The sequence below is a fragment of the Lipomyces tetrasporus genome (assembly GCF_029532465.1).
Source record: "Lipomyces tetrasporus strain NRRL Y-64009 chromosome Unknown POJ06scaffold_13, whole genome shotgun sequence".
NCBI classification, from domain to species: domain Eukaryota; kingdom Fungi; phylum Ascomycota; class Lipomycetes; order Lipomycetales; family Lipomycetaceae; genus Lipomyces; species Lipomyces tetrasporus.
This window is the reverse complement of record NW_026611608.1, coordinates 641,281-667,313: the sequence shown is the minus strand read 5'-3', so window position 1 is coordinate 667,313 and position 26,033 is coordinate 641,281. Positions and strand designations below refer to the sequence as shown.

General features: G+C 46.0%; 13 protein-coding genes across 13 annotated transcripts; 6 read left to right on the top strand and 7 right to left on the bottom strand.

The window, feature by feature from the left end:
• Positions 1–257: 257 nt before the first annotated feature.
• POJ06DRAFT_263545 (kinase-like domain-containing protein) lies at positions 258–2,174 on the bottom strand. The gene is made up of 7 exons (XM_056188897.1): positions 1,996–2,174; positions 1,907–1,945; positions 1,803–1,850; positions 1,373–1,736; positions 1,049–1,315; positions 775–1,000; positions 258–713 (listed from the first exon to the last, which is right to left on the bottom strand). Exons 1-7 carry the CDS (start codon positions 2,010–2,012, stop codon positions 619–621), a joined length of 1,056 nt encoding a protein of 351 aa, XP_056040295.1. The 5' UTR covers positions 2,013–2,174; the 3' UTR covers positions 258–618.
• Positions 2,175–3,655: 1,481 nt separating this feature from the next.
• Positions 3,656–5,928, top strand: POJ06DRAFT_271863 (uncharacterized protein; the record flags this gene model as incomplete). Its single annotated transcript, XM_056189533.1, has 5 exons — positions 3,656–3,808; positions 3,888–4,025; positions 4,076–4,436; positions 4,487–5,621; positions 5,676–5,928. The coding sequence occupies 5 exons, from the start codon at positions 3,656–3,658 to the stop codon at positions 5,926–5,928; spliced, it is 2,040 nt and encodes a 679-aa protein (XP_056040294.1).
• A 119-nt stretch (positions 5,929–6,047) lies between these two features.
• Positions 6,048–6,731, bottom strand: POJ06DRAFT_45061 (ribosomal protein L34-domain-containing protein). Its single transcript, XM_056191054.1, has one exon. It carries the CDS (start codon positions 6,514–6,516, stop codon positions 6,166–6,168), a length of 351 nt encoding a protein of 116 aa, XP_056040293.1. The 5' UTR covers positions 6,517–6,731; the 3' UTR covers positions 6,048–6,165.
• Positions 6,732–6,878: 147 nt separating this feature from the next.
• Positions 6,879–7,721, top strand: POJ06DRAFT_45032 (uncharacterized protein). The gene has a single exon (XM_056191052.1). The coding sequence runs from the start codon at positions 7,070–7,072 to the stop codon at positions 7,541–7,543; it is 474 nt and encodes a 157-aa protein (XP_056040292.1). The 5' UTR covers positions 6,879–7,069; the 3' UTR covers positions 7,544–7,721.
• On the bottom strand, positions 7,722–9,617 carry POJ06DRAFT_45035 (peptidase family M48-domain-containing protein). The gene is made up of 5 exons (XM_056191053.1): positions 9,439–9,617; positions 9,038–9,376; positions 8,265–8,982; positions 8,142–8,207; positions 7,722–8,082 (listed from the first exon to the last, which is right to left on the bottom strand). The coding sequence occupies exons 1-5, from the start codon at positions 9,463–9,465 to the stop codon at positions 7,901–7,903; spliced, it is 1,332 nt and encodes a 443-aa protein (XP_056040291.1). The 5' UTR covers positions 9,466–9,617; the 3' UTR covers positions 7,722–7,900.
• Positions 9,618–9,848: 231 nt separating this feature from the next.
• POJ06DRAFT_271860 (WD40-repeat-containing domain protein) lies at positions 9,849–11,007 on the bottom strand (the record flags this gene model as incomplete). Its single annotated transcript, XM_056189532.1, has 2 exons — positions 9,849–9,939; positions 9,995–11,007. 2 exons carry the CDS (start codon positions 11,005–11,007, stop codon positions 9,849–9,851), a joined length of 1,104 nt encoding a protein of 367 aa, XP_056040290.1.
• Positions 11,008–11,242: 235 nt separating this feature from the next.
• POJ06DRAFT_271859 (uncharacterized protein) lies at positions 11,243–11,899 on the top strand (the record flags this gene model as incomplete). Its single annotated transcript, XM_056189531.1, has 2 exons — positions 11,243–11,404; positions 11,456–11,899. 2 exons carry the CDS (start codon positions 11,243–11,245, stop codon positions 11,897–11,899), a joined length of 606 nt encoding a protein of 201 aa, XP_056040289.1.
• Positions 11,900–11,998: 99 nt separating this feature from the next.
• On the bottom strand, positions 11,999–13,253 carry POJ06DRAFT_45004 (uncharacterized protein). The gene is made up of 3 exons (XM_056191051.1): positions 12,599–13,253; positions 12,366–12,538; positions 11,999–12,262 (listed from the first exon to the last, which is right to left on the bottom strand). The coding sequence occupies exons 1-3, from the start codon at positions 12,942–12,944 to the stop codon at positions 12,098–12,100; spliced, it is 684 nt and encodes a 227-aa protein (XP_056040288.1). The 5' UTR covers positions 12,945–13,253; the 3' UTR covers positions 11,999–12,097.
• A 213-nt stretch (positions 13,254–13,466) lies between these two features.
• Positions 13,467–14,780, top strand: POJ06DRAFT_203158 (putative methyltransferase-domain-containing protein; the record flags this gene model as incomplete). The annotated part of the gene is made up of 2 exons (XM_056185308.1): positions 13,467–14,140; positions 14,192–14,780. The coding sequence occupies 2 exons, from the start codon at positions 13,467–13,469 to the stop codon at positions 14,778–14,780; spliced, it is 1,263 nt and encodes a 420-aa protein (XP_056040287.1).
• Positions 14,781–14,990: 210 nt separating this feature from the next.
• POJ06DRAFT_44978 (P-loop containing nucleoside triphosphate hydrolase protein) lies at positions 14,991–17,032 on the bottom strand. Its single transcript, XM_056191050.1, has 3 exons — positions 16,153–17,032; positions 15,928–16,094; positions 14,991–15,873 (listed from the first exon to the last, which is right to left on the bottom strand). Exons 1-3 carry the CDS (start codon positions 16,899–16,901, stop codon positions 15,092–15,094), a joined length of 1,698 nt encoding a protein of 565 aa, XP_056040286.1. The 5' UTR covers positions 16,902–17,032; the 3' UTR covers positions 14,991–15,091.
• A 200-nt stretch (positions 17,033–17,232) lies between these two features.
• POJ06DRAFT_263531 (SNF2 family N-terminal domain-containing protein) lies at positions 17,233–22,237 on the bottom strand. Its single transcript, XM_056188896.1, has 5 exons — positions 19,631–22,237; positions 19,521–19,577; positions 18,475–19,466; positions 17,991–18,425; positions 17,233–17,930 (listed from the first exon to the last, which is right to left on the bottom strand). The coding sequence occupies exons 1-5, from the start codon at positions 22,178–22,180 to the stop codon at positions 17,408–17,410; spliced, it is 4,557 nt and encodes a 1,518-aa protein (XP_056040285.1). The 5' UTR covers positions 22,181–22,237; the 3' UTR covers positions 17,233–17,407.
• Positions 22,238–22,473: 236 nt separating this feature from the next.
• POJ06DRAFT_263529 (3-oxo-5-alpha-steroid 4-dehydrogenase-domain-containing protein) lies at positions 22,474–23,798 on the top strand. The gene is made up of 2 exons (XM_056188895.1): positions 22,474–22,850; positions 22,917–23,798. The coding sequence occupies exons 1-2, from the start codon at positions 22,610–22,612 to the stop codon at positions 23,570–23,572; spliced, it is 897 nt and encodes a 298-aa protein (XP_056040284.1). The 5' UTR covers positions 22,474–22,609; the 3' UTR covers positions 23,573–23,798.
• A 140-nt stretch (positions 23,799–23,938) lies between these two features.
• POJ06DRAFT_263528 (myosin-like coiled-coil protein-domain-containing protein) lies at positions 23,939–26,029 on the top strand. Its single transcript, XM_056188894.1, has 4 exons — positions 23,939–24,291; positions 24,342–24,420; positions 24,477–24,751; positions 24,804–26,029. The coding sequence occupies exons 1-4, from the start codon at positions 24,082–24,084 to the stop codon at positions 25,830–25,832; spliced, it is 1,593 nt and encodes a 530-aa protein (XP_056040283.1). The 5' UTR covers positions 23,939–24,081; the 3' UTR covers positions 25,833–26,029.
• Positions 26,030–26,033: the final 4 nt, after the last annotated feature.

Here is a 26,033-nt window from a genome sequence, read left to right as displayed (position 1 = left end):
ATTGATAGCGAGTTGATTGGGTTACCCTGAGCCCCTGAGGTCAGGAGTCGACGCGTCGAACCAGTGGTGACGGATCCTCAGCATGGGGCTCAATAACAAGAGCGCTTCCATGGCCTACATCGCTGGCAGATCTATCTGGACGATTCAGCATATAGGTTTGTACAATTAGCAGAGAGAAACTGCATGTGCCCAATTAATTGAAATTTCGGGCGTTCTACTTTTATGCAATTCGTTATGGCATATTTTGGTCGAAAGAACTCTCCCCTGCAGCTCTCATGCGGGGTCCGTGGTATTGCGAGAAAACTAGAAATATTTGGCATACATTTAACTAATAGCGACAAATACATAACTAAACAAACTAGCGACCAAAATAACGACCAAAAATGGACCTTATAAACGATATCCACTAACCGCCAGTAATAACAACCAGTCATCAAGCAAGAAAGCGCAATTAAACAGTTATCCAAAATTACTGTATACAATATCAAGGATCAGGGGAATAGAAGTACATACTCGTATTTGGTGGAGCATGAGTGCGCATCTGTTGTGCTGCAGCAGTTCTGACAACCAGGATATTTCTCTTTCTTGTTGTGAATGGCTCATCCATGCCAATCCCCATTACTCCTGTGACACGGCTCCGCCATCTATATTGTGGAAGTCTAATATCTCAGAATACATCATCACCTTCCAGGAATCAACCGGAAGCTCAGCATCTAGAAGTCAGTTAGTAACTTGTGATTATTGGTGGTCCAAAACAATAGTATGTATATATACCGTTGAAAGACCAATCAAACTTCTCATCCGCAACAGGCTCATCAGAGGGGTCGTGGTACGGCGCTAGGTACTCATGGGCAAGGGCTTCCGCAGCAGTAATTCTCTTCCGCGGGTCGAACACTAGCATCTTCTCTAGTAGGTCGATGGCCAAGGGATCGGCGCCTCTAAACTTTTGGGATAGCGGTATTCTCTGTCTCTTAGGAAGCGATTTGACAAACCGCAATGTCTACTTGCCATCAGAAATATAGAATCGTAAGACTAACAAGATACTCACATTCTCGCTGCAAATAGTGTGGATGACGTCGTCAGGCGGAGTCCCCAAAAGTTCAGTGATGATCGAAAACTGATTCACATGATCTTTTCCCGGAAACAATGGCTTTCCATCCAACATTTCAGCAAATATACATCCCGCACTCCATATATCGACCTCAACATCGTATTTTTGCCAAGTAAGCATGATTTCTGGTGCCCGATAATATCGCGTAGAGACATATCCTGTCATTTGTGGATCCTGAATGCGAGCCAATCCAAAATCGCAAATCTATTCGTCGCAGTTAATCAGTAACCATTCCGATATTACGTGCTCGCGGGCGTGTACCTTCAAATCACAATTCTCGTTCACGAGAATATTACTCGGCTTCAAGTCGCGATGAATTACGCCAGCCGAGTGCACATATTTCAGACCACGCAGGATCTGGTACAGAAAATATTGTATAAACTGCTTTTCAAGTGGTCGTGACGTCAACAATCGATGAAGGTCTGTGCCTAGCAATTCAGTGACGAAATAGATGTCTTCGAGTGGGGAGATAAAGATATCGCTTAGGGATATAACGTTCTCGTGACGAAGATGTTTTAGCAGCTTCAACTCTCTATACGTCCGCTTGGACAAGACCGGCGTGCTGAATGGTTTCATGATCTTCTTAATGGCCACGGCCTGTCCGGTGAGTTGATCTCGAGCGGAGCTGGATAGATGTCAGACGGTTGTTTGAATGATCGACAGCAATCTGTAATGCGACCCGGTCACATACCACACCAAACCAAAGGCACCCATTCCAACCGGGTTCAGGTCGGCATATCTAAGTGACTGTTGTCAGTATCGAGTCAATTGCAGCGAGAGAAGCTAAAGACGTGCCTGCTGGTGATCTCAAAGGACGTGCCGAAGATCTGGGTTCTGCCCACCGTTAGTGTTTAGCAGCAGACAATAGACCCAGAAGCACATACCGGATGAAATCGGCCATTGGAATAGTAGACCGCAGATGATTGGCAGTGACAATGATTGCTGAGCAGACAGACGCGGTGGTTGATGGATGGGATAGAGTGAGCAGACAGTGGGAAGGGTTGGATGAATGGGTGGGACCGTCGGGCGCTGCCAGGTAAATGCGATGGCCGCCAGATGGTCGATAAAGCAACGTGCACAAGCTGCAGCAAAGTCTGGCTCTGTTCGGCTGGCCGCTAAAATGACGTAGCCCTATTTTTCGCTAAACCTAGTCTCCACCGCGAGCCGCAGACCTGCCAAACCCGCCACACTATGATACCGTGTGCGAACACTTTTACCAATGTCTGTTTCGTTTCGACATTTGTAAATACCGTTTGCCTTTGCAAGCATCATCTTCGTGAGAAACGTCCTGTTGATTGCCATGGAGCCTCCGCTAGGCACGTACATGCCAAGGTTGTAACAGCCGAACGTTACCGACCATTGCTTAACTTAACCATGTGTGGAAATTTGACAAAAATTCACAAAAAAACTATTAAATTGCAGCACCTACGATTCCAGCGTGGTCTCCCACCGCAGTACTAAGTAGGCCCAAAGAAGCTTAACTGGTGTTGATCGGACGGGGAACTGTGTTTTCTTCTTGGTATGGCCGCAACTGAACGAACCATTTCTCCGATCAGGGACATTGCCAGTCGCGCCGCCGGCCCACGCCCAGTAGTATACAATATTATGAACAAGTCTGCTACGCCAATGAACGATTACATGGACTGCGAGGCTTAGCACTGTCAGCTCTGCACTTTTTGGGACTGTTGTGGCTCTCGACGTGTCGACATTCAATCCGTCGTGCTTTGATAGAATCGCGTACTTTGACCAATTTTCACGGACCCAGATCATCTCTTACTTGATTAGTCTTGCAGCCGCTCCATTCTCGCTGAGTTTGCCTGATGCCATTCCCAGCAAGGATGCTACCGGTCTCAATGCATCTTCATCACTTAACAGGTTCCGTCGGCGCAAGGAGCTTGTGGTCCCTGCAGAGGTCGCGGCCTCTGCAGTCGCGGCACAGCAGGCTACATGGCGACATTCAGGTAACTAACCAGTGCAGTCTCCTTGACCACCGTAAAGCTGGCTCACCAGGTCCATTCGGCATCATGAATTTCATGTTGCATATCGTGGAGACAGGATATACAGTTGGTTGCAGTTTGAACACTCCATTTAGCAGCGACAAATTAACATATGACAAACCAATTACAGAGCTTTCGCGCTCGCTATGGTTGCAGATATGCTGAGAACTCGCAATCAGGCTGAAGATTCGGCTGGTAGTCGGTCTATGTTGGCCGATTACTATGCAAAGAGCGCATATCTTATCGTAATATATTGATATAAATACAATGCATACATAGACGTGGTGCTGTTCATGGACAGTATTTCTAGTTGATAGAATTATTGCACCGGGGATAGGGAAGATGGCCGCACCTTATGTTGTCCAATATATAACGTATCAAGAGTAGTTGTTAAAAGCGTGTGGACGCGGTAACCAATATTCTGTAAATCGAACCCCAATTTATGACGTAAATGATCGGGAGACGAGACAAACGTCGCAGTCCACCGGAGTCACTCGTCCCGTCTACTTGGTCTCAACTATATTTTGTAACATGCAATAGGTATATAATGTTATGGTCACAGGAAGTTGTTCACTCAGTACTGCAATATCTCCAGCTGGCCGAGTTCCCGGACGAGGTCGATGCCAATCTGTCAGTTACCGAGCCCGAAAGCATATCAAGTGTCGCTAGTGCGTTGGGTGACGCAATTGCCCAGATCGAGGTATTTATTCCTTCATAATAATCTGACGTTATTGATTCGTATATCGAAACATACTAAAATATATTTTGTCGCAATACAGAGTCAAATCGAAAACATATGTTCCGAAAATTCGAGGGAGCTTGACAACTATTTGAATCAATCAAAGACGCTGTTCGACGGTATTGAGCTTTCAGAGAAGCAAGCCGAGGAACTAAAACGATTGTCGAAAGAGAATGACGTACGGTTTGTGATTTGAACTCTGCTTCCGTTGACTAATAGTACGGATAGAATGCCGACGAAACCATCTACGCCCTGATCGATGAATGCGACAATTTAACATTATCATACAACCGGAATCAGGGTTACGTCGAAGCACTAAATCAGATTTGGTTTATTAAAGCTACATTAATCGAATTGCGGTCATGTTTTCAGTCTGGGCTACTCGTGGCGTGTGTGCCGCTGTTGAAGTCGGCCGAGCAAAAGATTACCAGCTTTCCTGAGTGGGAACAGATTAGTCTTCTGAGAACACTAAACGAAGAGGTCAACACATTGAGTTCTAGCGTATTTCACAGTCTACACTCCCTGTGGATAGAATTCATTCAATTTCAAATGGACGGCAACCAACTGTTAGTTCAAAAGGCATTGGAAGGTATGATTTAGGGAATTCTGATAGTACAATGTTACTGACCGCTACTAAAGCCGAGGGCCATGAAGTATCTCTGGCGGATATTGCTGAGGCTCTGAAACGATTTGACTTTGCGGGAAAAATAATCGCGTTGAACACCAAATTAAAAGATCCAATCGTGGCGCGTATTCTCGACATGGAACATCCAGTAGTTGTGGAAGTCACATATGACGACTGTAGAAGCTCGCTGAATATCGTGTCAAACTTGGATGCTGCGTCGTACACATTTGGCCAACTTATTGAGAATCTGTCCATATTTATCAAATTTATCAACACCACAATGCCCGAGTCAATATCGCATCCCCTTGCCGTTGACTTGTCTGCAATTATTACTACGCAGCTAATTGACGTCACTTTCCATCAATCTGTCCCACTTGAGTTGTCCGAGTTTCCCAAGTTCGAGACAGTATTACGACAGATCAAAGAGTTCGATAAGTTCTTGCAGAAGGAGAAGTGGACAAGGTCAAACGAGCTCACAGACTGGGTCAGTCGAGTGCCCAGCGTGTGGTACAAGAAGAAATGCGACTCGGTACTTGTTCTCGCTCGACAGATTATATCTGAAGCGATGAACAGCGAACGCAAGATTGTGGAGAAGAGAGGAGCTATTGTCTCTGCAGATGCAATATCTGATGCCTCTCGTAAAAGAGAAACGCGGAGAAGTCTTCCATCTACGGAGAAGCAGAGAAGTAGTGATGAATATGATTGGAACGAGGAGTGGGATAGCGATGACAACGGCCGCGAAGAGGCGATTGTACCGGAGACCAGTCGTGCTAATACCACAGGTGTGACTGAGGATGTGGCTGCCGAGGACGATGACGGTTGGGGCTTCGATGAATCTTTAGATTTGGGCGAAAATGAAGATGTTGCATCTGGGGGAGCTGGTAGTGATCCAGACGATTGGAACTGGGGAGATGAGGAGCCTGTGCAGGCGGCAAAGGCAACTACGCCGGTCCAAGCTGCAAAGAAGCCCAAGGGGCTGATGCCCCGACGTACCCCAGCAAGAGGAAGCAGTCTGCAAAAGGGGGCTGCAATGACCCCGAGTCCGATTATCTCGGGCCTTAATGAGACCTACGTCGTAACCGCAGTTCCACAGAAAATACTAGATTTGACACAGACGCTTTGGCGTGACGCTAATGATCTGGCCACAAAGTAAGCATTGAAACTGTGGCTGTTTTGCAGAACGTCATGCTAATTGTCGGACAGGTACAAGACGTCGTCTATTGCACCAGCGAGCAAAAATCTGCGGTCGCTGGTTAGCTACTTACTCGGTGCATTTCGGGCACTCGCTCCTCTGCATTATGGCGATTCATTTGACTCGAACTTATTTTTATCGAACGACTGTCTGTACTTGTCGGAACAAGTCAGTGCAATGAAAGATCTCGGAGCAGATGCTTATTTGCTGATGGAGATGGCTAATCAATACGGGTCCCAGCAGGAGACATTCGTTTCGTCTTGACGAGATTAGTGTTACATGGGTATCTTGATTGTAAATAGGAACATGTAGTGTGCCTTTGGAGATTGGCATATGTAGCTTATGATATACGAGTCGACGGACATTGAACAGTGGGTCTGTATTATACACGGAAGGATTCACCAAAGGATTCCTAAGGATTGCCCAATCCAATGGACATTCTAATCGTTCTTTGTACACAATAGCGACTTAGATCTTCAACAGAAAAATGCCATATACATTTTAATGCGATAGGTACCAGCGTCCTTTTTCCCTTCGTCTCATTAAAATCCTTCGCCCGTTCTTAGTTTTTAGTCGCGCTCGGAATCCATAATGGCGTTTTCTCTTAACTGTACTCGGTTGGTAGGTGTTTCCTCGCGCCTTCCATCGCCGCTGCCCGAACTGTGGGAATACGGCTGAGCCCATTTGCGGTAATAGCCCGGACGGCGACGACAAGATAGATGCCGGCGTTGTGGGAATCGGTGCTCGAGAATTGGAATTCAGGAGCATGCGCGTATGGCTAGGGAGTAACGACGATCGCGCCTCTTGTAAGTTGCTGGAAGCAAATAACAACGACATACATCTAAAGAACATTGCATTAGCAACCGCGTTGATAGTAGTATCGTACACACTGCATGCAAATTTACCTTCGCGACGAGGGAATGTGAGAAATCGTTGTCCTACAGAACCGTGAAACCCGCAATATTGGCTGCATACTATAATATGAAATTCGCAATCCTCTCTTCGATTGACCGATTAAAGTATCCGGAATCTAAATAATAATCGTGGAACTGAATGATAGTCGTCGGAGACGAAAAATGTAGAGTCCAATCTCCGCGTGTCGAAACCCAAAATCGGGCGCTTACCCTGCATGACACCACACCCTTTAAAATAGTAAGCAGCTGCCATACGAAAATTTCGGCACAGTATAAACAACTTGTTCGTACTCCCCTGCAGACAAGTCCAGGTTAGAGTCAGCCCTGGTGTTCCACCCATCAGCCGAATAGTCGACGACAGGATCTGGTTCTAACTTCTAGCGTTCAGTACGCTCGTCTTTCGTTCAGTCGTCCGTTGATCTCGAGCCTCATTGTAACTACTCGCGCGCTACTCAACGAACTTCGCTATAGTCCTTGAGCCCACCTACAAGATGTCCACAATATCACGTCGCGAGGCGTCGGGCGTGACGCTTATCCATGTCACTTCGCTACACAAGATTTCCAATACAGAAGCCGAGGAGCTCCTTTCGTCTTTCCTCGACAATATCGAGCAGCAGAAGAGCATCGCAGAAGCCAGCACATCTGCTTCGTCACTCTATGCCACGGAAAGCGGTGCAAGCAGTGGTATCGCGTCGCTCAGTAACGCAGTATCTCAGCAGTTAAGCCGGATACGTCGAGATTTACTTGGATTACCGCCGTTGTTGAGGAAACGCAAGGCGGATGCGATGGAGCAGGATACATCCGTGGCTGATGTCGAGATGGTGGATGCTGATGGTGCGACTGCACAACCTGAGGCTGCTGATTCTACTGTGTTGCAGTCCATAGATAAGAAGGAGCGTAAGCGCTTGAAGAAAGAAAGGAGGAAGGAGGAGAAGAGAGAGAAGGAGGCGGCCAAGACCAAATAGATCGCGAGGCGTCGCTAATGAGCTACTGAAGAATATTTGGATTAGGCACAGGTAAATGTATGCATGTTATATGAATTGTGTATATAGTGAGTTCACTCATGGGCGTCTATTTGTGGTAGTAATGTGACATTCTGGGTTAGAAAAAGTTGGATTTGATCTCGTGGATATGACCTTATATTGTATGCTTATAGTTCCAGGTATTGGACACAATTGGATAATTTGAATTCTATATATACAGTGTGTCATTGGGTTAAGCAACATTAACTATATAAAGAATATTGGTGTACGAAATCCGCCTGATCTCTACAGAACTAGCAACTTGTCTAGAAAATCGCTATTGACTGCATCATGTACTCTCTATTCTTCCTTCTTCTCGTTCTTCCATCCCATAGCCTGTAATCTCTCCGGCAATATCGGGTGAGAGTAGTGGTAGCTACTGTAGAGCCAGTCAGCATCCATGGTGCTCAAGTTCTGAATATGCAGCTTAATGAGCGCTTGCGAAAGTTCCATCGCGTAGTTGAGCTTGACAGCAAAGGCATCTATAACTTGTTAGTCATTATATCGCTACAATATTATTCACTGAGTCCCAAGAGCATACCAGCTTCATATTCATGTTTTCGACTCAGCAAGCTCAATGCAAACGCGAGAACGCTATTAAGCGGTTCTGGACGTATGTGTTAACAATCGTATGCTACAGATATATCAATCAAGGTCCGCATACCAAGAATATCGCTGAAGAGTATGAATCCAATCATAACTGGTTTCTGGCCTCCAAACCCAAATGACTGGTACAGTGACGCGTTGTTGATGAAAACTGAGAACAGGACGAAAATCGTGAAGAGATGAATTTGCTGAATAATAAGCATTTTCGTAGTGTGGGAGAGAGCCCAATGACCCAATTCGTGAGCCAGCACAGCGACGACTTCATCGGCTTCAAACTTGTCGATTAACGTATCGTAAATAACAATATGCTTCTTCCACGGCAATCCGTAGAAATAAGCATTACTATGAGCGCTGCGCTTAGATCCGTCAATGACGAAGAGGTCTTTCAAGGGGAACTTCAGCTCAATCGCAAGCTTCTCGACCTCGGTTTTGATCTTGCCGTCCTCCATTGGCGTGACTTTGTTAAACAATGGCTGGATCAAGATAGGGTAAACCACGATCGCGATGATTTGGAAGACAAGAGTAAAGAGCCATAGGTAGTAAAAAAATTGACCACCGAAGTAGATAATGATCTTCAAGAATGCAGAAAGAAGCGGGCCACCAATGACAGCGGTCAATAGTTGGGTCTTGATGAAGTCGGTGATAAACAAAGAAGGCGTCTGCTTGTTGAAGCCGAACTTCTCTTCCAGAACGAAAGTAGAATATATCGAGAGTGGAAGAGTCAGAAGGGTCGATACAAAATTGTAACCGAGAAAGAAAACGACAGACTGGCTGATCTAAACAATATAAGCACGTCTCTGACATGATCCACAGATCATCCATCGGTCTTACTTGTCCAGAAAATCTAGCAGGCGCCCATAGCTTCAGAACAGTCCCTGCGATGCCCCAGAATTTCGGCAATGCATCAAAGAAAACTATCGATGTGTCTAACAGAAAACTGTAGAGGCTGCTGAAAAAGCCGAATCTTGACTTCGCGCGCGAGTAAGTCTGAGTCTTTAAGAACGTTTCCTGATCAACTGCCCCCTCTAAAGCTTTAGGCGGAGATTCTCTCTGAAGAACGCGATACTGTCGAAGACTCAAGTACGTTTCAAAGAGATAATGAGCCGTAGAGAAACCGATGATCAGCGACTTCCAATTAAATCCCGGCTTGTCAAGGGCCTGGGCAAGTGTCTGTTCAACAAGGAGTTAGAGATCGATGGCATTTAACGACTGATGTGACCTGGTATTCATACCGGTAAAAATCCTAAGATGCCGACCATTTCATATATAGATAAAGCTTTGATCAATAAGTACGTATTTTTGAATAAGTAAATTTCAAGACCAAAGGCTGCTTCTAATTCGGGCTTGATATCATACGAGCCGCACAAAAAAGTGAGCCGAGGAGCGGATGTCCAAATTGATCTACAATCACTATGAGCGCAACTAGTAGCAAAGTAAACAATGCTTTAATGCCTTAGATTACATTTAAACCACGCATAATTGCTAGACTGAAATCTATGAGTGGACACATACGTGGCATCTGAGGCATTAATTGAACAGCCTGGTTTCCAATTTGAATTACTGGCTCTACATTGTGTCACCATAAACATGTAGCATCTCAAGCAAGTAGCTAATAACAATGCCTAACTTAGTATCTGCCCAATTATACGTCAAAAATGACAACACGCCCATCGACTCCAGTCGAAGAAACCTTGTTGACTCTACCTCCACTGACCGCATATGGCCGCAATTTGCTAAACTAGGTTAGCGCCAATCGACAAAACACAATATTCATTAACAGAGACATACGTGATAGTGTTCTGATGAATAGTAGGCAAAGAAGCATCGTCTGCAGAAGCCTGAGGCGTACCCTTCAAGTCCATCTGTCTGAACATATTCAATGCCGTGCTCTCTCGACTGCTAGCGTTCTTTTTAGCATCGTTTGGATCATCAACGGAGTGATCAAGCGCCCATCCGGATTGATCCGAGCCTGTGAAGACCACAGGGTGACAGTCATGACCGGCCGCGACGATCTCATTTTCTGAGAGCCACACCAGAGTCTTGAACGGAAGCAATGTAGTGCTGACATTGACGACGGCAGCAGGTGGCTGCTCTGGTCCAGAGGGATAAACAATTGTGATGGAAGAGTCGTGAGTGACTAAAGCAAGCGCATTACCTGAAGGAGAGAATACAGCATCGTGAACCCAGCCGCCGGCGGGACTCACAAAGTCACCGCAAAGAGTTTGAAATGGGACACGGTCGCCCCAGATAGTAGGCTCGGGCCGTTCGTCAACACCCTTGATAAACGTGGAAAACACGCGGGCATGTGAATCAGTGCTACCGGAGGAAAGGAGGACAGAATTCGGGTGCCAGCTGACCGAGAGCACGGTCGAACGAAGCGGCTTCTTGATATGCTTAGAGACCCACCAGTCATTCTCCTCTTCGAAGTAGCAGATGGCAATCGCCCGGGCACCGGATCCAACAGCAAACTTCTTCTCGTCAGGCGACCAGCGTGCGTAAGTCGCGGCACGATTGATACGAAGAAGCACAAGTGTGGGCTTGTACGTTCCATCGGGCGATGGCTCCCAAACAAGAGCATTGCGATCCTGTGAACAAGTGACAATTCTACCAGACTGAGGCGCAATATCAACAGAAGTGACGGTCTTGTCGTGGCCAGAAAGGGTTGTGTTCAAACTGTACTTCGATCCGGTATCGTAAATCTCAACGGAGATGTCGCGGGCCAGTGCCAACTTAGATCGGTCAGTAGAGAAGGAGTGGTCCGAGATAGGTACATGGCCGAGACTGTGAACTTGGTGGGACATCTTGGACAAGACAGGAGCGCAGCTCTACTGTCTGTATTCGATTGATGTGTCGGAGAGCAATGTGCCCGAGAAGTGAAGCCGTTATCCTGATTGATCACTGGATATTGGAGTCCATGGCAGCCGCGAATGTGGCGCCCTAACCCATACAGCGTACTAAGCAAATCAACGGCGCCGGACTGTTCCCTGTTATACCGCACCCAAACACCCGCACGAAAGCCAATGCTTTACATTGTAAATGACGATAGTGAGTGCGAGTGTGTCTGACCGGTCCACTGCGAAATATGCTAGCAATTTTCCATATTTGACTCGTGCCGAGTTCTCAGATGCTTGTCAGAGCTTTCTACCTCGTCTTCACGCATCCGGCCTTAGTAGTAGACCAATTCCGTCTACAGACAAGGTAATAATCGTTGTCTGTCATGTGCATATCCTGAGCTAACTGAATGCAAAGGAGTTATTTGATGGTATCGAAATTACCTCCCCTCGAGAGCATGATGACTTCACGGTAATTTCAAAGGTTTTCATTCTGTTATCGCCCATCTATTCTCTTCCGGTTCTGTACTTCTCGTCGGCGTATACGAGTCTCCATACAGGAGAAAGTACGCCAATTACCCTATTAGAGGATGTCTACAAGTATTTAATCACAAGTCCATGGCAGGCATCGATACTCAAAGAGCCAACAATGCCGATCCTATCAGGCAGCGGGGCTATTTCACAATGTGAGCACCCGCTTTATCATGGCTTGCTCTGCTTCTACATCCACCCATGTCATACCGGCGATGTTATGAATGCTTTGAATCAGGACCCGGAGATATCGGATATAACACTTATGTCGTACCTAGCATTGTGGATTGGCGTCGTTGGACCAGCGATTGGTATAGTGATTGCGGGATAATACCCCGTATGCATGCTTACGGTAAATAATTCGGAACTGATTTATCTATCTATCCGACATATTCACCGCCATATTTAGCGTTTTTGACTATGTCGAACCAACGTTCAAAGAGATCAAAATGCTCCGACCTCACCTGTTAAAACACAATTTTGTTTTGTCTTCATTCAATCGTACACTCTACTCAAATTTACAGGCAAATTATTCGTCATCATCACTATCATCAGCTCGTAGACGTTTCACACCTTTGGCGACGTCGGTATACTCGGGTAATGTAGATGCGTTGAGAGCAGGAGGTGGAGGAAGTCGATAAGTGCCGTCCAACTTCGCAACAGAGTTGGACTTTGATTTGGCAAATTCAATATGCTAAAACCCGCTAGTTAGCACAACTTAATAAATTATGGGCTACTATCGCAAAAGGCCGTGACCATTGCGAAGCCATCAGGAAGAATCGTCCGATCCTACTTACCAGCTCCTTCCCAAGGAATGTAACACCTTGTAGGGACCTCAAAGCCTGAGTTGCGCTAGGGACGTCGCTAAACACGATGTGTGCTTGCCCTCGCATTTTCTTCGTCTTGACTGCCACAACATCAATTACCCGTCCATATGTTGCAAATAATGTGTATAAGCACAGTCTTAATTCTATTTGCCGCAATCGTTAGTTTATCCGGTTGACGCTCAGGGGCTTATTCCACTGCATACCTTGTTTCCGTATTTTATCATTCAAGTTATTCACATATAGAGTTTGCGATGGATTTCCATACGCACCCAACCGGCTTTCTATCTTCTTCGAGACCTGTGACGGTAAAAGGCCAGGTGGCGGAGGAGGCGGGGGAACTGGCCTATTCGTTCGAGTGCTGACTCCTCCGGCAGCCGCAAACGATTTCAGACTTTGCTGCTCGACATCTCTGATTCGGACTTGTATTTTCTCTTCTAAAGATGTATCTGGGGCAACTGTTTGTGCTTTGTTTTCACCAGCAGTTGCATCTCCAGGTTCAGGTGATGGCGACTCTGATGCGGGAACATATTGCATTTCTGTGTCGGACATGATATCGGTGGTGCAGCGGTTATGACAAACCTATCTACTGGATCCCAGTTGAACGTTCAGCAGATGCAACTGTGTCACTGCCTTATACAAGGTACAAAAAACAATAATCAAGACGTGAATTGTAAGGCTGGCGAAATCCGGGATCAAAAGTCAATTCCAAGTGGTCGAGTGTCAGGTTTATTACCTGCAGTAATGGCAGCTATATACTCAAAAACGTAGGAAGGAGCCCTTATCTTTTATCCGCATAAAATCTAAACTTTAAGAATCAAGATACCAAATAGTGATGCTATACCGATAAATTGTCGCGTGTAACCTCGATCTTGTGAATTGGATCAAAATTGTCGAGCCTAGTCCTGGTATTCATTTATGGCATATCCATAAATGAATGCCAGGGCTTTGGCTTGCATATACATGGGGCCGGTACCCATTGTAGATATGAGCTGCCCTAACCCACAGTACTATCTTATAGTTGTGTTGAACAATCTGGGACAATCACCTAGGACAGTCGGTAGCAACTATAGCATGTATCATGTGCGGTTTTTGAAGGTGCCATACTCTAAATGTTCACTGTCTCTTCTGAAGTCGGACTCACCCAAAAAGTCGAGGACAAAGCTTAATGACGGCAAAGCAGTGACCGCACCCCAAATTATCTCCCGCCCACAAGCTTTCTCAGGTTCTACATGTACAATTAATTCTGTGGTAACGCTTACGACTGATCTTGGAGAATATTTCTTTTACGGGAATGCGACATTGTCAGTGAGTCTGATTGCAAGCGGTCAGTTGTCTTCGAAGACGACAAATGTAATACACACCAAAGTTCAATGGAAGCCTGGGATGAGAGCGCTTCCCATCGAACTAGAGGTTTCTATGAAGCAACTGGATCGGATAATGAAGAATAGAGGGGTAGACGTTCGTTTTTATATGCGCGTTGGGCTGAATATAGACGGCGAATCTAACGATGAGAATGAGATATATGTGGACTCTTACGGTGATACATTGTCGACGGTACTTCCTGTCACAAGTCTGGGATTTTGGTTTTCTGGCGCCGAAGAATGGAGACCTAGAAAGTACGATATTCAATGGACTATACGATACGATAATGATAATCAGAGATACGTCAGTCGGGACATACCAATCGGGGTCACCAGTTTGAAGTTGGTGGAAGAAACTGGGGAGAGCGTCGCACGACACTTATGGTATGAAGTTGATCCATCCCATCCAGCATTTATCTAACACTGGCTGCTTAGGGACTCTGGAATTTTATTGGGTAGCTTTCTTACTTCTTCCCAAAACAATAGAGACCTATTTGTTCAACAACTACGGGCGGCGTCGAAACCTATGAGAATCCTGGAACTAGGCTCTGGGTGCGGTACAGTTGGTCTTAGTTTGAGTAAAGTATTTCCACAGAGTCACGTTGTCCTTACCGATCTAGATTCTGCTCGTGATGTCTGCGAGCGCAATATCGCCCTCAATTGTACTACGAATAAAAGCAGCAGAGCAAATGGGAAAGTCGAATTTTCTTCGTTCAACTGGGACAGTGGTAATAACACGGCAGAAGAGAACGCAAAGGTGTATGATGCGGAGTGGGACCTGGTCATATCGTGCGATTGCACTTACAACGCTGATAGCTTCGATATCTTAACGGACGTGCTTCTCAAGGTGGTTTCACGACGGACGAAGCTGCTACTGGTACACAAAGAACGTCATGGGAGTGAAGCCCGGGTATTCGAGCTGTTAAGAGAGAAGAATAACTTGCATTTTCAATGGAGACAGCAGTTAGGACCTGCGAGTGTTAAGTCAACTGCAGATATTTTAGTCCGGTGGGATAATGAATGAAACCGACGGAGTTTGGCGTATAGAGCATTTATGGGCATATTCAGGCTTAAGGTATACTGTATTATAAAGGATATATGTTTACAGCATATTGGAAAGTGCGCTACAAACATGCTTTAACACCGCGTTCTTGTCAAACATGCAATACTCTTAATCATTCTGTAGATGCTGGCCTCATGTTTTCGCACCCTGACAACTTGGCTACAGGTATATTCTATAATTATATACAGACATATCGATTTCAATGTATAGCTTAATCCTTATACACTTAACCTCGTACAAAATACTCCGAGTGCTGGAAAATAATTGGTTTTCTACGAACCACTGAAAAACCTCTTCAGCATGCCCACGTCCTCGACAGCCCGTAGAAGGTCAATCGCTTGGACAGCAGCTGCAATCCGTCTGTCATCGGAATTGGAGCTCTTACCTGTAGACGAACCGCTCCGTCCGACGGCAGAAAGATTAATGACTCCACAAACTTCGAGTGCACTAACAACTTCCCTGAATTCGCTGATCTTGAGACGATCTAGGAGTTTGTCTTTTGCGCACAATGCTCCATAGTGCTCATAGAGCTCACGAATGGTAAGACTCGATGCTTTCCGCTTTTCACCTACAACCAAAGCGCATAGAACTGCTTTTTGCTGCAAATTCAAGCCGTGAACTCTCTGGACCGTGGAACCTCCAAATGCTGACGAACAAATTTTCGCTATATGTGCAATAGTGACTTTGGGTGGGACGCCGTCCGGAGGAATCGTGAACGCTGTGAACTGCCGATTCGGAGTAGTACAAGGAGTGGGCATAGACGATCGATTCTTTTGACATGCGATATCAGACTGCGCTGCAAATTTTCGCCTAGCGTCCTCTTCTGCCAAGTCCAACCCCCTCTTACAAATGTCAAATGCCTTTCTGAGGTCGCCGGTGTTTGCTGCGGTTTTGCGAGCGCACAGCTGTATAGCTGCCGGATGGATAAGTGAACCAGTATCGCCTTTGCTGTCTATACTGGTTACGGCTCGCGAGTACGCTTCAAGACGAGCACTAATTACCTTCGCAATTTGTTCTGCAGTATAAGGCGTAAAGCGTAGAATCTCAGGAACGACTGGCAATCAATTAGCTTTTTGAGTCGTCAAAAACGGCAACGTAGCCAACTCACAGTTCCTAGCCCTGAGCTTTGGAAGAAATCGACTAGTCAGATTCAGAGCGTTCGCGATTCCTACTAACACCAAGTTGGAATTTCTGAGCCGGGTCCATTCGAAAGCTTGATACAGAATTTCTTGGTCTTTGGTCATAAGGTAGTCCATTTCATCTAGAATCACAATGCTTTGACGAATTAGTAAGATATTCCCATTTCCACAGCCAAAGCCGAGAATTTGCATACCATGACTGCTTCGTGCTTGACTGAGTGAGAAGTTGCTCCAGCTTCTCTGTGACAGACTGCTCGCCAACACTAGACTCGGACAACAGCTCACCAATCAATTCCTGGAAAATGTTGCAAAACACAAGTGCAGGCTTGCAAACCGTCATGCAATTGATATTCGCAACTTTGACAGCAGGTCCAAATTTGTCTTTCAGATCATCCAATACCTCCGCCATTAATGCTGACTTCCCAGTCCCTGGTGGACCACTAATATACAGACTCCCAGCAGTACGGTTGGAGACATGGGACTCGAAAAACGATTTCAGAATATCTCGTTCCACATCTCTGCACAGTAATTTTCCTGGAGACCCAGAGCCGCGTTGAAAGAGGCCCTTTGCTCCTGTGTACACTGATGGTGTTGAAGGCGTGAGCGGTGTGCATGTGGTTGCAGTGGATGACGACGTCGACGGCGTGTTCAGAATCTCATTAGTAATATCGCACAGCTTACGCGTCGAATTGGGCGTACAGCCACTCTCTGACCGGGCCTTCCGCTTACTGGGGGTCGCTGGCGGAGTTTGTAATGTTGCTGTTGCCGTTACTTTCGCGTCCATCCCCCCATATGTGATCTTCTTAGCCGGCAAATTCTTGGACGCACTTCGAAGTGTCCTTGCCCTTTGGGCTAACTGCGGCGAAATAGGAATGCTTTGCCCGTTTCGCGTTCGCTTGCCGAGGACCGTCGGTGTCGACTGCTTCTGTGGTGTTGGCGGCATTGCTATCCGTCCTGGAACAGAAGTACTTAGCAATTGCCGAAGCAGGCAATAACTGTCGCTGTATCAAAATGTCGCCGATGGAAAAAATAATAGTCCTGAGGTGACGGCAATGTAAGATTACTTCGTTCAAGCAAACCGCCTGATGTGCAAGAAAGCGAAGGCCGGGAAGTTCGTGCGGCGCGGTTCTCAACGCGTCGCGAACGCGTCGCGACGAGAACCAAAGCTGACTGCAAACCTTATTTTGACGCGAACGGTGATTATTATGGGGCCAAATAAGCCGCAGTGAAGGAATTGATTTTCAGGCTCCAACCACTCCGCAGTTCCCCTATAGCTATTATTAAACCCAGCTAAATAGTCCGCAGAAGACAATTTAGATTTCATACTAGAGCGTGTACGTTATCCTCTGACCTCTGCAAAGTTTCATTACCGGACACTTAATCGTACATTACAAATAAGTCTTTAATAATACAATCAAGAATAAATGATAAGTTAGCATCAAACATAAGTTACTCTATAATTGTGGCACGCCGCTCAGCAGCATCCGCTGCCATTTGCCTGTGGTAGTCCGTAGCGAGGGATTCCATTTCCTTGCCATCCCGATTTGCAAGAGCCACGTCCAATGACTCTACTCGTTTGTGCGTGTCTGTCGCAGCAGAGTCTCCAAAGAAGAGATCCCAGAGTTCATCTTGTGGAACAATCTCTCCTTCTCCTCTCCTACCAATCATTTTGCCCGAGGCTTTCTGAAGTTCGATGGAATTACTAATATCTAACTTGGCTTCAGTAATTGGACGCACTGAAGTACCGTCCCTGCTAGGAGCATTTGATTGTTGGAGTAATGCAAGGCGGCGTTTAGTAGTGAGCGCAAGAACGGACTCTTCCACGGTACCACTGATTGCATACATCCATACCGTTGTGGGCCTCGTCTGACCTATGCGGTGCACGCGAGAAATGGCTTGTAGTTCAATAGCCGTATTAAACAGCGGCTCGCACAAAATTACATGAGTTGCGTTGATCAACGTCAAGCCAGACCTATCCGCACAAAGGATTAGCAAGATCCACTGGGTAGCACGATAATATTAATGCACTTACGATTGAGATCTCGCGTGTAGCAAAAAGCACATAACTTCTGGATTGCTCTTAAACTGCTCCATGTTCCGTTCTACGGTTGCATATTTGATACTGTGACGGAACAGTGCCATTCCAAGAAGATAAAGAAAGTCTGCCCATTGTGAAAACAGAACAACTTGAACATTTGGCTCCTGCTCTCGCAACCAGATCATATGACGCAGAATCATGTCAATCTTAGACCCATATGAACCGACTAGATCTATAGATTTGATTTTATTCAGTGCCTCTTCGTTCATGTCAGAGTATATCTGTCGTGCGGCCGACAGGCCGTGGTGCTGCATGTGCGATTTCTCCTCCTTAACACGGATCTCTGAAGGTTTGTAAGATATGTTGTATATGTCTCTGTCTTTCAGGTGGCGTTTGCAAATTGGACATGTCCGATGGAATTTCCACCACCTTGACAAGTGTTAGCTACGTCCTTACAAAACCGGAACCAACCACATACTCAAGCATGCACTCTCTGCAATACTGATGCCCGCAAACTGTAAGTGACCCGATTTCGAAGGGACTTTGGCAGATCACACATATTCGCTCACTTTCCGGAACCGAGCCGGTATTGCCAAGAATTGAATTCCTGAGATGCTCGAGATATCTCAGACGAGCATAGCCCTTGTCGATCCTCGATAGTATCTTTATCTCATTAGCCACAGCTGCTTTCGGCAATTTTTCCGGCTCCTTTGGTACGAACTCGGCCACACCGTCCGAGACTTGCTGAAGCTGCTTATAGTATTCAATACGAGCATTATAAATAGATCTGAAAAAGAGAACTTCTTTATCCAATTGCTCGATGCACTTCTTTTGTGACGCGATAACCTGGCGCACGTTTTCCACCTCTTTATTGGCAATGCTGTACTCAATCTCCAGCCGCTGCTGACGACTGCCAGCTGCCTCTTGAGCATCAAATGCCATTTGGCTCGCTAGCCGTCTAAGCTCGTCATATAGAAGTTTCAAAGAACCCAGATAAGGTGCTGGCTTGACCATCTTTCGCTCCTCCAGAAGCTTCTTTGCTAGATCTGTCCGCTTGTCCAGTTGGTCGTCTCGCCCCACATCATACTCCACCAGATTGTTGCGAATCCCATTCACCGCCTCGTTACGATCTGCCACCGCTTGCCTTAATGCCTCTTGGTACGAAAATCCTTCCTCTTGAGCATCCAAAGACTCACCATACTCTTCGCCATCAGGTTCAGCATCACGATCAACCAATTTCTGGCTTAACAATGATACAACCTTTTCTCTCCATTCGTCAAGCAAATTTGCTTGTTCGTTCAAAATGCCACAAATTTCACGAGCCTTGTTTATCGTTGAGCGACTTTCAAGTGCACCTTGAAATTCATCTACACTCTCGATTTCGGGTATTTCAACAAATTCTTGATTCTTCGCAATCGTGGCCATAGTGTTCATCAGTTTCTGAGCTTTCGATTCGGATTCTTGTAAAAGCTATGGCTGAAATAAATATCACAAACAGAACCGCATTCCTTAATTTATACATACCTCTCGACGAGCCTTCTCAGCGAGTCCATAATACTCGTCCTCCAGCTCTTTGTTTTCCTAAACAGAACCTTTAATAATCTATGACGCGATAAATGTAAGATATGTCATACCTTTTGAAAATGAATACTAGCAATAAAAAACAAACAACGATGCTCTAATTCCAAAAACGTACGAACTCTTAGCCTGACAGCCAATGCCCGACCCTTGAGGCCCTCCTCTTCTTCTTTCTCGAGCTGGTCAAGCAACGAACGCTCCTCCATTTTGGTTTCGTCCTCGTCTTCTTTGGCAGCAAGCTTAGCAAGCTCCGCTCGTCGATCGGCCTTCTTCCTAAAATCCCTCTGCTTTTCGAGCTCCTCAGCCAACTGATTTCGACAAGCTGCAAGAACCTTGCGAACTCCTTCCAATGCTTCGGACAATAATTGCAAGGCCGGATCCTGTTCCTTCGCTTGTTCTAATAGTTGCGCCCGCTGAATTTTTGACATCCAGTACGCTCTCTCATCAGTCAAAACCACAGATTGTGCGTTTTCGAACATCGCTTCCAATACGTCATTGACGGTTCTCAACGGACCACCACCAAGAGCGCGACGATTGCCAGCTCCAATTTGCGCATGGCAACACGTCTGGCGCAAGCGTCCCAGCCATTTACTCATTTTCGGCAATTCTTCTTCCGGATCCCAATCATCGCGAGCTGGAGCGCCATCCGGCGTAAAGACACAATCGTCGAGAAATTCCTGGAAGAGATGTCGGTAATTATTCTCTTCCACAGTGGTGAAGGGAATAGTCAGGACGATTCGTCGTTGTGGAGGAAGCGAGATACTGTCCTTCACCATATCTTTAGTATGCCTCAGGCAAAATCGTGAGAAAAGATTACAAAATGACACAGAATCGGTACATAATCGATCCCATATTTTGGCCTGATGACCCTGTGTGAACGGGAAAAGCCATAGAAACTGGAGTAGTCCTGCCAAATCTGACAAATCGTTTCGTACAGGAGTTCCGGAGACACCCCATGCATGAAACCTAGGAATAGTACGGGCAACCTGAGCTGCGTTTCCGACACCGTTCTCAACTAGCTGTACTTCATCCAGAACGACTCTCCAAAACTCTAGCTGAATCAAAGGACTACGAAATAATTCATACTTTCGCTCTCCCCTCAAATTTCTATCCGGAAGTTTCTGAGTATAATGTAACTCTCTAGAGATTGTAGAGTAAGTTGTCAAAATGACGTCATACTCAGCGAGAACATCAGCCGTTATGCGGTTTTTCACATTCGTTCCCCCGTAATAAACATAAACTGAGAGTAATGGTGCGTGTCGTTGAAATTCCTCAATCCATTGCCGATGGATACTCCACGGCGTCACAATAAGTGTTGACTTTGCCTTCGCAACAATGTCCCCGGAATATAGATCGACCGAAGGCTGTCCTATCTCATTTTCAGGTCTTTTGTTTAACAGAATCAGTGCAATCGTCTCTAATGACTTCCCAAGGCCCATTTCTTCAGCCAGTAAGCCTTTTGCACCAGATCTCGCAACCGCAAGTGCGTCCTCTCTTAACCGCTTCTCATCCGTGCAAACTTGACCCAATTCGGGAGCAATCCAATAACTTCGGTTTGCCTCAACAACCTCTTCCCATCCCCAAGGGGGAAATTCGATTGACTGCTCGTCGACATCAGCAAGAGCATCAGTTTCCTGCGAGACAACTTTCCCTTCCTTGAAAAGACACCATCGAACTGCTCGCCTTTGGTAGTCTAGAAGTGACGTACGAAGATCAGCATGCTGTATGAGTGGCGGCGCATCCGGTAGCTCATGATCGCATATCGCCCGATAAAACTCAATCGGGGTCACCTTCGGACGAGGAATCCACTCCAATTGACCGTTGTTATAGAGTTTCGTGAGGTCCTTACTCGGCAGCAGGAAGTCTATTCTCTCTTGGATCAACGAAGGAAATGCTCTTTTCAACAATTTACCGAATATCGGATAAATTGTTATCTCCGCAGCGTTTACCGACGGCGAAGCCGACGACGGCAGAGCAGCACCAAAATCTATGAGCAGTTCGTGTTTGTCGGTTGCTAACACTGAACCAATTTGCCTCCGTAAGCATAAAACAGGATTAGGTACAATGAGGGGACTACCCTCAAGTGCGACCTTCCTGCTTGACTTCGCCTCATTGAACAACTGGACATCATCGATGAGAGCTTGATCTCCCGAAATTCTGACCGAGAACAGTAGTGGTGACCTCGCCACGAGACCAAAAACATCTAGCTGTCCAGTACTCACATCTATCTGAAACTTGACCGGGACTCGAAATGTCTTGGTGCCCGAGTTATCACATACGAGCGCATCGAATATCTGTGACAAGAGCGTTGCGAGTTCGACCTTGTCAATTTGGTCCGAAGCTAACGACAGACGAACTATATTCCGAAATAGCACGGCCTGATTCTCGTACTCCTCTATCCCCGTGCTAATAGTTACCGGTTGAGTACTGGTCCCAGAAACGTCTCCGACAATGTCTATCTCCGATATCCCAATATTCAAACGGCGCTTCTTTCTCGCCGGTTCCGCCACATCCGGAAAGGCAACTTGTCGAATAGCTTTTGTAAATATCTCTAAGTCAATCAGAGACACATTCTCTGGACTAATAGTGTATTCTGTTGTATTCATCGGTAGGCACTGCGGTGGACGTAACGTCTAGATGGCATTGCAAGACACTTCCCCTCTTCGACGCGGACGGCTCTTACGCCACAGCCGATGAGCTGCCAATGACACTCCATCATTGTTCGACCTACGAGTCATTTTACGTTGAATTTGTTAAGATTTGCAGGGAACTAGAACTATCTGATATTCTCTGTCTCTCCATTCTTGATTATAAAAGAATTTGAATTGAATGCGTCCTGTTCTCGGATTATTCATCTTTCGACAGTAAGTTCCCTTACAAATAAAGTTTTAGAAGTGTGCCTTTAGAGGACATTAGAGTTTCGTTGTCTTCAGGAGCCAGTTCACTAAAAACCGATCGACATCTGACCCCAAGCAGTCATCCATCTCAATTGATATAGTACATATCAGAGCTAGCTAAAGCTACTTGTTGGCAACATGGTTACTCTTCATCTCAGAACCAAGTCGCCTAAAGCTAAGATTTTTAAGCTTCCCTCTACTTTGGATGTAGACACCAAAGGCACGGTCAAAGACCTCACGGCAGCAATCTGCAAGGCGACACAGTTGGGACCCGAGAGAATTCGACTGACTCTAATCGACAACACGCTTCTAGTTCCGGGAACTCCTTTGGACAAGTATGATCTGCAGGACAATTCGATAGTGTATGTCAAGGATCTGGGTATGTTGTGACAGGGACATGTGCCTGATTCCAATGAGCACAAATTTGACTCACAATTCAACGCAGGTTACCAAATTGGCTGGCAAACCGTGTTCTACGTTGAATATTGTGGACCACTGTTCATACATCTTCTCTTCTACTATTTACAAGAGCCAATTTACGGCAAGACCTTCGTTCACTCGGCTACCCAAAAGGCAGTCTTCTATATGGTCATGTTGCATTTCTTGAAGCGTGAGCTGGAAACCATGTTTGTCCATCGATTTTCGAATGACACAATGCCTTTGCTTAATATTTTCAAAAACTCGGGTCACTATTGGGTCCTGTCGGGATTCAACCTAGCCTATTTCTGCTATGGGCCCACTCCCCGACCAGACTTACCGGGATTCTTGTTCTATGGTCTCATTGCGTTCTGGGCTTACTCGGAAATTTCGAACTTTATAACGCATCTAATCCTTTCGTCGCTGAGACCTAAGGGCACCAGGGTCAGAAAGATTCCATTCGGTTACGGGTTCAACCTGGTGTCGTGCCCCAACTACTTTTTCGAGGCTTGTGCATGGCTGGCGGTTGCATTGCTGACCCGCAGTTGGGCGGCGACTTTGTTCTTGATTTTGTCAACCGTTACCATGTTCCTGTGGTCATTGAAGAAAGAGGCGCAGTACAAGAAAGAGTTTGGTTCGAAGTATCCGAAGAACAGAAAGGCGATGTTTCCATATATTGCATAAATAGGCCGGAAAAACTTCAATGTCTTGTAGCGTTATATAGGCATGATCATGAGGATCATTATGTGACATATCGGAAGACAAGGCTTTGAGCACTTAGAAAGGCAGAGTTGGGAGTTCTTCCAGGCGAGGACGATGCTAATAATATCATTTGAATTATGACATGTATGCTAAGGATTACTCCATAGTGCACAATTCACCGCCCAAAATAAGTTATTTTCGAGTTCAGTACTAAAAACCCGCAACTGTGACGGCTGCCTTCAAACGATTTGAAATGATCTGACTGTCTCCAGGCTGCGCTAGGGATAGGGTTTTCGTAGTATGGTTTGGACCCGCACTTCCCGCCGAGAATTGTAAATGTATTCCAATCTCGGCGGCAGCGATCTTTCTACTCTTACTATTTAGACCAGAAATTACTGTAGCAGTATCTATAGTGTCATTTCTACTCGTACACTCTATTATATAGCTTGTGCCCTAGGGTATCGGCGGTTAGTGCCACATGCGCGTTAAGAATGGCAGCTGCACCCGTTGTTGCGACGTCCGACGACCTGTCGAAAGACCCAGCATTCATCGACCAGCTCAACGCCACTGCCTTGACCAAACCCTCTAACGATCACCATGAAACTACCTCACACGGTCATATAGAGGCTGACAAGGTCTCGACTTTGCAGCCTCTCAGCCCGAAGAGAGTTAGCGGCCGGAAGAAGCTGGATGCTGGCAAGGTAGCTTACGAGAAGATTGTCTTCGTCCAGCCAGATATTAACGCGAATAGGTGAATGACCTTATTCAATCGAAAATTTCGCAGCTAGAGTCTGATGTCGTCCAAGAAGAGGATGAAGAAAAAGTCATGGGTTAGTGCTGCATTTCCTCGAGAGTCTGCAACCGTTCGAAGCTCATTCTTTAATAGCACGTGCTGCCCGAAAGGCCAACAAGGAGCTTACGGAGCTCGTCGACAGCCACGAAGACTATCTTGGCAAAATTACTGCTATTCAGCAGAAGTATAGTGAACTATTTCAAGAGATGAAGCGCCATGAGCGAGACCATATGCGGGCCAAGAAGCGTGCTGAGCAGCTTCAGAAAGAGAAAGATCAGGCTCGAAGCGAGATGAAGAAGGCTCTATCTGTTAGAGAGAAATTGGAAAATCTTTGCCGCGAGCTGCAGAAGGAGAACAAGCGTATTATGGTTGGTGAATGTGCTTCGCTATTGTATTGGCATGTTCTAATATATCTGTTAGGACGAGAGCAAGAAGCTTGCTCAAAGCGAACAAGAGAAGCGGGACGAACTTTCGGCCAAGTTCGAGTCTAAGATTGTGGAAGTCAAATCTAGAATGGAGATGCATAATCATGGGAAGTTGATAGCACAAGCTGACGAAAATGACGTCCTCAAGGACCGATTGAAGACATTCTTTGAGCAATATGAGTTGCGCGATGCTCAGCTGCAGAAACTCCTTCGCTCGAAGGACCTTGAAGTTCAAGTTTATATGGCGAGATATGACCGACAACGAAAACTTGCTGACTCCGAGACGGCACGTGCGAAGATGCTTCTTAACCAAGTCTCAACTTTCACGCAGACAGAAACTGAATTGAGATCACAACTCAATGTCTATGTCGAGAAGTTCAAGCAGGTCGAAGACACGTTAAACAACTCTAACGATTTGTTCATGACGTTTAGGAAAGAAATGGAGCAGATGACCAAAAAGACAAAAAGGTTGGAGAAGGAGAACAAGATTCTCATCAAAAAGGCCGAGACGATGAATAAGAATATTTTGGAAATGGTGGAGGAGCGCACAAAGCAGCAAAAGGAGGCTGAGACCACTAAGAAGCGCATGGCTAAGCTCGAAAATCTTTGTCGCGCACTTCAGGCAGAACGTATTGCGCTGGAAAACAAAATAGCTGAACTTGAAGGTGGTATTCACGAGTCCTATGATGACGATGATGTAGAGTACGACGACGATGACGAAGAATATGATGATGACGAAGAAGATGAAGATGGGGTTGACGATTTAGAGGTAGATGAAGAGGGTGACGCACTGGAGGGTGCAGAATCACCAGATCTTGATGAGAACAGCAACTTCCTCTTTGATATGAAGACTATTGAGCAGGCATTGAGAAAGTATGAGCCTGCACATGTCAGTGGCGATGAGCCGTGCCCTATTCATAACGAATCTGCACCTCGGAGACAGGAGCGGCTCAAAGTACTGTTGGAGGAGCATAAACATCAAATCAAGATTGATAGTGTTGATTATATTCATATGCAAAGATAAAATTTGTTTATAAGTTGACTTAGGCAGTCGAGGACTTTGTATTTGGAGACCAAAAAGTTTGGATATTGGTACATACTCTACGAATCTAATATATGGTCCGCATTTTATGAGGCCATAATGTTTAATTAAGAACAAGCTTAATGGGACGCCTTCAACCTCGAAGAATGCGTTACTTATTGTGTTCCCGTCACCTCGTGGCGC